Source organism: Hakea prostrata, chromosome 1 (genome assembly GCF_041222555.1).
Source record: "Hakea prostrata isolate BN-2017 chromosome 1, UWA_Hpros_2, whole genome shotgun sequence".
Taxonomy (NCBI): domain Eukaryota; kingdom Viridiplantae; phylum Streptophyta; class Magnoliopsida; order Proteales; family Proteaceae; genus Hakea; species Hakea prostrata.
In genome coordinates, this window is record NC_142600.1 from 77187292 (window position 1) to 77199404 (window position 12113).

A 12113-nucleotide genomic window follows, 5' to 3' on the forward strand; every position below is an offset into this window, starting at 1 on the left:
CTATAAGCCTATTACTAAGTTAAAGAGAGATTCACGAAAACCAATATTGAAATTCTTCAATTGTATCTAGTCGATACGACAAGAGATCTATGAAACAAAATAATTTAAATTCTTTGACACTATTCATGGAAAACAACACCTTCAAATAATATAAGGAGAAACTAACTTGTTATTAGTTTATTACTATGTTACATAGAGCAATTATAATCATGTAACAGATCCAAAAACAACTACTTTACCTTTCCTGAGAAGGACAAATCCAAATAGGAGGACAAATAATAGAAAACATGTCAGGCCCAACATAGTGATTATCTAACTCCTTTTTGTCAACTCGATACAATCCCATGTCACCACCAGTACCAAAAGCTTTCCTCTTTTTACCCCTATCATCTGTATCAGTGTAGTAGATGGTATTGGGTTCGCATCCCAAATGATTGGATGGGGAGAGGGAGAAGGAGGAATTATGACCCACAAACATTGCATGGTTGTCTAGGCTCTCCATCTCCTTCGTCCACTCCTTGCTAACAAAATTGAACCTGTAAACTTCAAAACCATTTGTTTCATAGACGTAAGTCCTCCGATACTCGGATGTGATTACACGTTTTGCAAGCAAAAACAATTCTCCTACTGACTCGACCAGATAATATCGAGCAAGAAAGTGTATACCCTTTAGTGCTTCAGCAATTTGTATCATCCTTGGATCATCAGTAGAAATGTCAACAATGAACAATTCCTTAAAATAATTGACGGCATAGAATTGACCATTGAAGTAAATCACATCAGCAATTAATCTACTATTGTGAATTGGAGTCCAAGCTTCCTCTCCCAGTCTCAAGAAGGCTAATTTCCTGGATTCACAACATATTGCCATAACCACACACCTTTCATCATCTTCTTCCTCACAAGGGATGGTAGTAATAGCTGAACAAGTTGGCCTTGAAGATAATATCACCTTCCCCATGGAAAACTGACAGATACCTAGTGGATCACGGGGAACTCTGCATTGTCCAGGGATTGTTGGCTGAGGTGGAAGCCGAATTTCATCCCGAGAACGAGAGAAGGGATTCAACAAGTGAAACTCCAAATCAAGCCCCAAAGTTATCAACCAGCCGTTGGAGGACCAACACTTCCTGTCACGAGCCTCAGGCAACTTCAAGTGGTAAACCTTTTTGGTGGAGAGACTATAGAACCCACGGATGTCACTGTCTTTCTTCTCTGCAAGCATCAGCCAAGGGGCAGCAATACATAAAAGCCATTTCTCAACTACAACTGACTGCCATGGCTGGCAAACTGCACCAAAATTCGAGATATCTTCAATTGCTGTAAACCGATCCACAATCAGTCCTAGAATGTCACTACAAAGTTCGAACCAGCTCCCCATTCTCTTGTACCATGCAAATAGCAAAGTGACAAATTCACAGTTCAATCTATAGAACCATAAAAGAACCGTACGAGCAAAGTTAGACACAAGACTAAAGCAAATCTTTATTCCGGAAATTAAAACAAAAATGGAGAAATGAAAACCTACATAAACTTCCCAACCAAATACCATTCCAAAAGTTACAACTTCCGAATACACTTTTGTTAAGCCATGAAACGGAAACAATCATAAAGATAACATGGCCAAAACATTTTTTATAAATTGCAAGTTGCAACCCATAAATAAGAAGCTTAAAAGCCATGCAACTCCCAAAAAGATTTATCAATTTAAACTCAATTCTTGGAAATCAAAAACATAACATAGGTACATCATTCTACATTATCATCAGAGGAAGTTCTCATGAATGGCGGTGTAAGTCATGCATGTAAGAGGGCACAAGTTTCAAGGCTAAAATACAAGTCTATCTTTTCTAAATCATGTAAGAAAGCAGTGGAACATCACCGAGGAACTGTGGAATATGATCACCCAGTTTTGAATGGAACTGATGAGGGAAAAAAAAAAGGACTTTTGGATCTTCCCTCTGTCCTTCCTTTGTTTAAATTAAAAGTTCAAATTGAGAGTTAAAAAAACAAACAAGAAACAGTGATTCATAAACAGCAGCAGGATCCCAAGTTTTGGAGTTTTTTTTTCCCCTAATGTTGAAAACCCAAGACTAGTTCGGGTGTTAGGTCAGTCCCTGGACAACTTGCAGTCCAGAATGGCCAGAACTCTTAAAACTGTATTTCTGAAACTAATGCAGATGAAAAACCAGGGGAGCCGCAACTCGCAAGACTTAAAATCATAGAATAGTAAAGCTGTTAATTAAGATCGAAAGGAAGGAGATTGTCTCAGTACGAAGAGAGAAACCAACAGTCCTAATTGGGATTTTATCTTTCTTTTACCTTTTCGTGGTGCCGCCGTGTAAATTGCTTAACCAACCGCCGGCGCCGATGTCGCTTGCTCCCGATCTAGAGTTGTACGCCACTGCTTCTCACGGACATCACATAAAGAGGGAGACGAAGGACTGCACTAGGTCTTCCTCTCTTGCGAAGGGATCCTTTTAGTCGGGAAACGATTCTTAAAATTTCGTTTGACAAAGAATTCTTCCACACTCAGATTAGTGAGTGGAAGATGTATATTAATATTATATGAATTACAATTCAAATATTTGAGTTTGAACTACAACTTGTTTACAATCAAAATCTACAACTTGTTGATCGGTTGCAGATAAGATCAATTGAGGATAACTACGATTTGAATTTGAATTTGAATTTGAATTTGAATTAGAGACTTATCCTTTACACCCCTCGCAAGGTCATTGGTTGAAAACAAACAGTGAGCTTGGACTTTAAATATTATCGCAGTATAGAGTTGATGCAGAAGTGACAACCCCAAGTTGTTTCCCATTACGATTCAAATTTCATGATTTCCTACTTTTACAAGGATTTGGACTCTGAAATAACCTGACTGTCCCAAGGATTCCATTCTCTTACTTTTTTTTTTCCAATCTTTCTCACAAATTCTCACCCCAACCTTGAGATCTATAAAGAGGAAATGCTACAAAAACAGAAGATAAAAAAAAAAAAAAAAAGTGATCAACTAAACCTGTCTGTTTCGAAATCTCACCAAAATATGCCGTAAGACCTTATTGTAAAGAGATGTTCGGGAATACTATGGTCATCTTCTAGGTTGAGGATTTTGCATATTTTGTTATTAATGTATCTCCTTATCCAATTCAAAAAAAATTAACCTCATTTTTTTGGAGATTTAAAAAAGGGGTTTTTTTTTGTTTCTCTTCTATCCAAAAAGAGTGTGGATCATCTACCCGACCGCACTACAACCACAAATCATGTAAGACTCACAAGTAAAAAATAATAAAATAAAATAAAACCCATCGAGGGAGCACAACCCATTGGGGTAGACAATCCGGACTCATCCATAAAACCGAGGGAGCACAACACATTGGGGTAGACAATCCGGACTCATCCATAAAACGGCAAATTTACATTTGCTTGAAATAGTTCCCATATTGCTATTTTACGTTTTTGAGAATGCTCGAATCCTTTGATTACATTGCGACGAAAATCCGATTATTGTGAATAATGCATGAAAGACACTCCATCCATTTGATCATAATTTAGACTATTAGAAGTATTAGTATTTGTGTAAGCATCATTTTCAGTAAAAATAATTCTACATTAGTTTTGTCGAATGAATAGAATCCTCTAGTGATTCTTCCCAATCCATCTCTTGGTCAAAATCCTCAATTAATTTTATGACCATCAAGAATCCTTTTACAGATTTCTTTTATTCCATTAGTTTTTTTTTTTTTTTTTCTGTGGTGGTAGGTATATTTAATAATCCCATCCCCAATTTATATAAATCATCAGTTCCAAAATAAGATACCATCAAAACTGTTGTGAACCCATTTTTTTTGGGGCCAAGAGAAGAGGAATTTCAGAGGGGGTTGGGAGTAGAAATCAAAAGATTTGGGGATTGGGGAAGAAAAAGAAACCCAGAGTAGAGAGACTTGATTGCTGCAACTATATTACTTTCTTTAATTTCTAGTCTAGGATTAGTGATCGTACTAAACCAAACATGCCCTTACAAATACCCCTACCATTGACCATACTAACCCAACCTTCCTTACAATCACCTCCTCTCTCATAGACCCTATTAACCAGGATCATAACAAAAATGCTTTCAATGGACTAATAATTGGTATGATTGTCCACCAAAGTTAACATTCACAGATGATAATTTGGTAAAATGTAAGCAGAATCCACTGGAGAGGGATGAAGCAGGCCATTTTAGAAAATCACTCCCACCCCCCCAGAAAAATTAGAATCACAACCATAGTGTGCACTTAACAAGTCACAAGATGAACACCTTTCCAGTGAAGTTACTAACTAGACGATTAGGATTTCAGATGCTTAGCTAATGCACCATCTTATGCAATCTTATTCATGTTGGAGGGTATACCCAGTGCATGAGGCTTGCAGCACTGCAGGGTCTATAAACAGTCATCTCTTACCCTGTGCTTTCACAAAGAAGATGTTTCTAAACTCAAACACCCCTGACCAATGAACCAACCAAACCATTGCATCAAGGTCCCGTCCTCAAAACATGGTAACAACTAACAAATACTATGTCGGACACAATTCATAAATTAGATACCGTTCTACTAAGCTGATCTCATTACAAAGATAAGAATCAATTTTAGCATATCAGCAGCATAAATGTTTTTTATTAGAAAGAAAAAAAAAAGGGAAAAAGTTATGGCAAGGTAAACAGAAAACTAAGCATAGGCCCCATAAATATAAAAATCAAAACTAAAATTTTGAGCATCAAGCAATCAGTAGTAAACAATCCATCACAATGAAAAGATGTTCATTTCCAATACAAATTTCCAAAAAGTTGCTGTTATTCTGGTAAAGTACTGTTCAAGTGGACTTTTCAAAGGCCAATAAGAGCACCTTGTTTTCAAGTCTCTCCAATTTTTTTGGGAGGTTGTTCTAAAACCTAATAGTTCAGGCCTTTAGTTCATCCAGCCATGTCAATCTTAGAAGCTGACAAGATAGCCAACTCTGTGTCAGCTTCAAAGCAATTCAACAGTCAGCTAAAATGTGATTTTGTTTGTCTGAGTTGGGTGGGGAATTGGTAGGAGGATGCTCATCTGCTGGGTTGCCAAGCTTTTTTTCTCACCCTATGCCTTAAACTCTCACCCATCTTAGTGGAACTTTGTGGGAAATGAAAAGAAACTTGTTTTTTCAATTGTGATTCACTTTTTTTAACTTTTCCCTTACTTTGCTCCCCCCTTTCCGTTCTATCCCCTCACCCCATCATACATCGCTCCACATCCTTCACCATCAATAGAGGGTCTCTAAAAATTCTACCCTTACTCTAACTTGAAACAACTCACTAACTGAAACAGACTCATAATAGACTTAATACAGATCCTTCACTTCTAGGAACAAGTAAAATCAAAACTGAAGTCCCCCAGGAATGGGAAGTTCAATTAACCATACTACAACTAAAATAGGGACTCTGGAGCTGTTGACTTAAATTGGACCCAAAAAACACAAACCAAGATGAACCCTTGTTCGATTAAAATAAAATAGAATCACAGGAAGCCAAGTATAAGCTGTTTCAGTAGGCAGCTTTCGGACTCCTGATTTGGAGCCCTAAACGTGGGCCACTACCACTTAGACCTATGGGATTAAAGGCCCATAACCTATGTATGCTAACCCTGGGCATATTTAGGTATAGTAAGCTCTCAGTGGTGGTAGATGTGCATGCCACCCCCAGCCGGATCCGGCATACCCGATACCCGGGGGCACGCAAGATCAGGTAGGACAACCAACAATACATGATAAAGTAAATTTAAATGGACCAGAGATAAATCAGTTCAAGTATTTAATAATCAAAAATGAAAAGAAAGGATACAATATTCAAAACCTTAACACAGAGTTATACGAAAAGAAAGAAATATAATGTGGGGAAATAATCAAAGAATAAGGAAAGACTCTCCAAGAGGCGGGGAAAGGGAAGAGCAGAGCCCCACCGCCCAATTCACGCGGGAACCACCGAAAGGGATCCAACGAAAAAGGGGTCCACAGACGAGAACGCAAAGAAATAACAAAATAAAGGAATGAGTAAGAACCGGGAGGAACACAAACACAATCCAACAATCCAATTTCAACATTCATAAGACAAACATGTATTAATAATAAAATAAACAAAGAAAGTAATGATATGAGATTCCTAACCTATAATGTAGTCTCTAAAGAGACAGCATTAAGTCAAACACCGCTCTGGGGCCATCACCCCCCACGGCGGGGCCCGCGGTGTGGGAAGTCTCATCGAGCCATGGTTGGGGATTAAGTCACCACCTCTCACATCACCATGGCATAAGACGGCGCGGCGGGACAAACCAAGCCCGGGCGGGGCAACGACCGACACAATGGCCGGATATCTCCCCTCACGCTAGTGCCGTTGGTTCAATACCTCCCACCATGAATGTAACCCAACGGGAGGAGTGGATTACATCCAACCGGATCATCCACAATAAGGGAGAAGCCTCCAGGGGACCGGTCTGAGTGCCCATGAGCCCATCGATAGAACCCTACCTCTCAATGATGATAGTGGGCCTCGGGACCCCACTACCACAGGGAACGAAACCCCGGGAAGAGTAGTAGTACCAAGAGGTCACCAGCCCAACACCAGACAGCCAAATATGCCAACCGGAGTTAGGGAAAGGCAAGGGACCAAGGAATGCGCCCATACCGCTCGGTAGAAAAAAAGGCACCACAACAAACAAGAAAAAAAGGAGAACAAAAAAAGAAAACAAGGAGAAGAAAAAAAACAAAAAAAAAAAAAAAAAAAAGAGGAAAAAAGAAAAGAAAAAAAAGACAAAAACAAAAGAAAAAAAAAAAAAAAAAAAGGGGGACAAGAAAAAAAGGAAAAAAGGAAACAAAGAAAAGGAAAAAAAAAAAAAGAAAAGGAGAAAAAGAAAAAAGAAAACCAAAAGAAAGGAAAAAAAACAAAAGAAAGAAGAAGGAAAGAAAAAAGAAAAAAAGAAAAAAGAGAAAAGGAAAAAAAGAAAAAAAAAAAAAAAGAAAGAAAAAGGGAAAAAAAAAAAAGAAAAAAGAAAAAGAAAAAGAAACAAAAGAAAAAAGAAGGAGAGAAAAAAAAAAGAGAAGAAGGAAAAAAAAAAGAAGAAGAGAAGGAAGAAAAAGGAAAAGGAAAAAAGAAAAAAAAAAAGGGAAAAGAAAACAAAAGAAAAAGGGGGGGGACCAGGAAAAAGACCAAGAGATGGAAAGGAAACAAAAGGACAAAAGAAAACAAAAAAAGGGGGAGAAAGGGACCGGGGGGGGCCCGGGAAGGGGTAGAAATTACAGTTCTCCCCATCTTGAAGGAGTTCGTCCTCAAATCTGATGGTGACATAGGGGAAACATCCCAAGGGTTGCGACTTGACAGTGCTCAAAGTGCAGGTTGCTTGTAGGCCTGAGTGATATAGTCCAGTTGCAGGGCTCTCTCTTCCACAAACCAAAATGGCATGACAAAACTCTGTGGACTTAACTTCAAAACCAGAAGTCATTCCCATAGGGCTTCCTCATGTCTCTAGCTAGTACTACTGCTCTAGTGATACCTTCATGAACCTTAGTAATACTAGCCCCAGCTTTTAGTGAACTCTTGTTGAAGACCTGATGTGTGCTTTTTATCTCTGCAAGAACAAAATCTTGACTGAAAACAACATCTTCCGGAGTGTGATTGCTCACCACTTGGTCTTCCACTGTTTCAGCTGCTAAAACCGTGTTGAGAATGTGGATTTCATGGTAGTGCTCCTCAATCAGCTTCTTCACATGTAACTTCCTCATTGGAATCATCCAATGGTTCAAGGATGAGTGCTAGTCTTCTTCCTTCTCTTTGCCCCCCACTTTGATCTCTGGCATATTATGGCAGTCTTTGACATAGTCCCTTCTCCTCACAAAGAAGACACTTGTCTTCGTCAGTGCTGCTTATTGGAGCTTTTCCTATGTAGTCAGATCTTGGTGGCCCTTGATTTGGTTGATGGGCTATGAAGGTAGACCCAGGGGTATTTGGTGGTTGGTGTGGTGTTACTGTAAGCAGTAGTCAGACTACCAAACCTTTTATTAGTAGATGAGACACTAAAATAATCTCTGGTGTCATATACATCAGTGACACCAATGGCCTAGTTCATCTCATGCCTCAACCCCAGGTCCCCAACAGGAGTCTAGACAGTACCAGTAGTTCATCATCCTTGATGCCATTTCAAGATGCTAGGACTTCATACTTGAGAGCATTAAATTGGTCTTAGTTAGGCTTTGAAATTCCTGGGTAAGCATTTGTTACCCGGCCAAGTTTCATCTCTGCCGAATTGATTGCTGCATTACCAATGAATTGCATGTCGTCACACTCTGATGTTGTTCATCACTCCCGGCCAGTTTGAATGGAAGAAGCCTTTGGCACCAGTTTGCCCTTTTCCATTTTTACTTTCTAGCTGGTTTATTCAGTCCACCCATGAAGTCCTATTCCATTCTGCTTCATTCCCATTAGCATTATCCATTCTTCAGGATGATGCCAAAGGAAAGAAGTATTATCGTTTGTAATATGTATTTTTAAATTATTAATAAGAAGCTACATTTCTCCAAGAAAAAAAATCTATTTATTAGTTTCTCTTTACACTCCCATGATAGGGGCTGGTTGCAGGGTGTGACTAGCTTACGCCTTACAAACTCTTAAGGAATTACTAGAAGTCCTAACTTCACCCTTAACTGGAAACCACTCCCTGACATACTCATACTAGTTTTGAAGCAGAAACCTAACTTTCAAGAACAAATAAAATCAAAATTGAAGTCCTCCATGCGTGGAGGCTTCAACTTAAAAAAGGAAAGTAGTCTTGAGGCTTGACTTAAAATTGATTTTTAACAAAACACTGTCTAGTGAACACCCCAAATGGAGCACATATTAGGTACAGATCACTCCTAACAGTGTACTTAACATCTAATCCACATACACAAGACACAAATCCCAATACTTCAACACAACTTATAAAAAAATTATACTCAAGTTGGCATGCATTGCCCTGGCACATAACATTACTTAAAGAGACTGTGGAACTTGGAAGGAGTTATAAGAACAAAAATAAGATCATTTACACATTACCAATCTAATCAGGTATGGATTAAAAGGTCCAAACATAGGATCAGTCATTCCAGTGTGCAGAATGCTGATACTGTGACAGGATCAAGGAAATCCTGACATAGATAAAGATCACATGATCTAAATGATATGATGATGAACTTCAAAACTGAGAAATATAGGTAAAGCACTAGGGGGAATCACACATTAATAAATTTTACAATTGCAATAGACAACTGAAAGCATTATCAACTATTTCATAAGAGAACATATTCATTTTTAAGGTCATCTTTCCATATTGACGATTGTGTATGGATCATCACATCCACCCACACACTAGCCATGGGAAAGATGTTGAATAACCTTCTGATTTCAGGAGTCATAGCCCTTTTTTCCTTATACTTTCTCTTTCTTTTTCATTTTTTTTTTTTTAATTAAAGAAAATTATGGTTGTCACTAGATACTGATGTAAGACTAGATTAGGCTAACCCAGCAGCAAGACTACCTACAACACAGAATCAGAAGAAAAAGCCAGAATTAGGTGGTATAAGGACTTATTCCAAAACCATCCTGTTGAATAAATCTCATTCAGATCGAGTCAGGATGATGAAGGGAACCTATGTTCCAAAATTCAGCCAAGTGTGAAGACTAGACTCTCAAATACAAGAGAAATGAAAATTAGGATGTTAGGGTGCAACTAGCAAACCAGCACTGAAATTAGACTCCCAAACCATGTGAATGCTTTGTTTGGATGAATGCCTTCTCTGACTTTGGACTAGTTCTGATTACAAAATGATCCTTTAACTTTTCCAATGAAAAGTCATCTTACATATAGAAACCAACAATTGATTAATCACACTCGGCAGAACCATCTGACACTTAATGGAGGAAAGTAAGGGATTGTTTCAACAGGGAAAGCAAAGCGAGGGGGTGGGGTATCATATCAGCTCTGACCAAGAAATCAATCAGATTGATTTAAAACAACTAATGCCTGATTCTATGCCTACTTTTGTTAAGAAGAACTGGAGTTTGGATGTTCTCATAATAGATTCTCTGTTCGACCCACTTTTGGGGGCTTTGAGATACCTCCAATAAGTAGTAAGTCATCCGTAATACTCCAAACTCTGAAATGTGCTTTTCCCTAACTTTGGGATTGACTGATGTTTTTTTTTTTTTTTTTTTTTTTTTTTTTTTTTAATCTGGGGGAATGTTATTAGTTGATGCTCAAGATTTACTTATTTCTTTTGGATTCAACTTGATGCTTTTGGATATACTATTCTGTTTATCGATCTACTTATTAGTCTTATCATTTAGATTATAAGCAAAACAAAGAAAAATAAATTAAAGTTTTACTTTCTTAACAAAGCAAGCAAGAGATAGATCCTATCTAAATGCTGCCCAATCTTCAATTGCCCAACAGCCCAAGTATTATCCAACAATGGTGCACTGGGAGTACAAGTCGTTCCAATGTAAAAATATTGTAAATAAGCAACACTATTCAGCCATAGCTCCTGGAGTACTCTAGTTCTGTGATAGATTTACCAAGACAAGACCAATGACACCACCTCGGATGAAGAAAGAGATGTCACTTCGTTTGACAAAGCATGAGAGATTGATAAGTGCGTTTGACCCAGATGAGAGAGAGAAGGACATGCAGTTGAGGAGCTCTAAAAATTTCAAGCTCTCTTTCATAAATACATCAGCCACAGGGACCTACCATGTGTTCATGGGATTGTTCATATCAATAGGAGTTTCCTAAATGCTCTGTTTATGCTGGGAAGGAGTCGTAGACATTGCTGAACCCAAGACGATGTGAGGATTTGTGATCTGGGTTTGGAATACAAATTAGAAAAATTGGAACCAGTACATTGAGATTTCTGACTTGAATGCTTGGAGGGAAGCAGAGAATGCTTCCTATTGGTGGCGTTGTTGATTATCCAGCTTTGAAGATAGCCTGTAAGAAGTTAAGAGCAAGGTAAGAGAAGCATCAGAGTGAGAACTTGGAATTGGAACGATTTGGGTCAAGCTTATATCATTTGGGCTTTCATTATTAGTTTTCCATTCAACATTTAGACCTCCTTCATTTTACAGTGTTTTATCAAAGTTCAAGAAGATCCAATGAGTTCAGACTATACGGTTTATGAGCCAAATGATAGCAATTCTGGTTCTGCCTCTTGGGCTTACTGTGAATCTGATGCAGAAATTTTCATTCAGAAGCTTCAAATACCAAAGATTTATAAATATCTTTGTTATTTTGGATTTTGACCAATTTTGGTCTCAATGGATTTGAAACAGATGAAAAACAATCCATGTTTGATTCATTGAACCAAGAGATTCAGACGATTAGAGAGAGTTGGAAGTCTAAACATGTATTGACTGATGATTCAGATGATAGATGGCAGAAGATATAGATGAACTGGAAGTACTTAATCTTTTCTGATCTCTTGATAAGGTCTACAAGTTTATCCAAAACCAAGTCAGAGAATCAGGATAAATAAATAAAAAAGAACAATAATGTACGAATCCCAGTGGAATCGAACCACCATCCCCTGGTTTTTCTCCAGGTGCTCTTCCATATTGAGCTAAGGACTCAGTATCAGCAATATAAAAAAAAAAAAAAAAAAAAAAAAAAAAAAAAAAACTCCACAAAATACCATTGTCAATCTTTACATTTGAATCAAGTTGTACAATATAGGTTTGACAAACATTTCATCAATCAGTTTGTAGAATATGCATCCTTTGGAGACAGATTGTGGAGAATACTACTTACTGATTTAGGAAGCTTGGTTTTCTCCATCTTGTCATCATAATCAGTCATTGTCGCCATCGTGGTCATATTCATTCGCCGGAGTCTTTGTCAACTCCGGTGGACAAAGACGAGAGTCCTAGATCATTTCGATCCAAACTGCAATTTTTGTTTTTGTGCATATATACGGTTTGTGTTTTGGTTGAATAAACCATACCTGGTTAGTTTAAAACCAAATTCACCATAACTGGTTTAAAGAGAAATTCATTTGAAAGATAACAC

The 12113-nt window shown here is 37.9% G+C and overlaps 1 protein-coding gene across 1 annotated transcript; it reads right to left on the minus strand.

The window, feature by feature from the left end:
• Positions 1-235: 235 nt before the first annotated feature.
• On the minus strand, positions 236-1381 carry LOC149030222 (putative F-box protein At5g55150). The gene has a single exon (XM_089144769.1). The coding sequence runs from the start codon at positions 1379-1381 to the stop codon at positions 236-238; it is 1146 nt and encodes a 381-aa protein (XP_089000895.1).
• Between the last annotated feature and the right edge of the window lie 10732 nt (positions 1382-12113).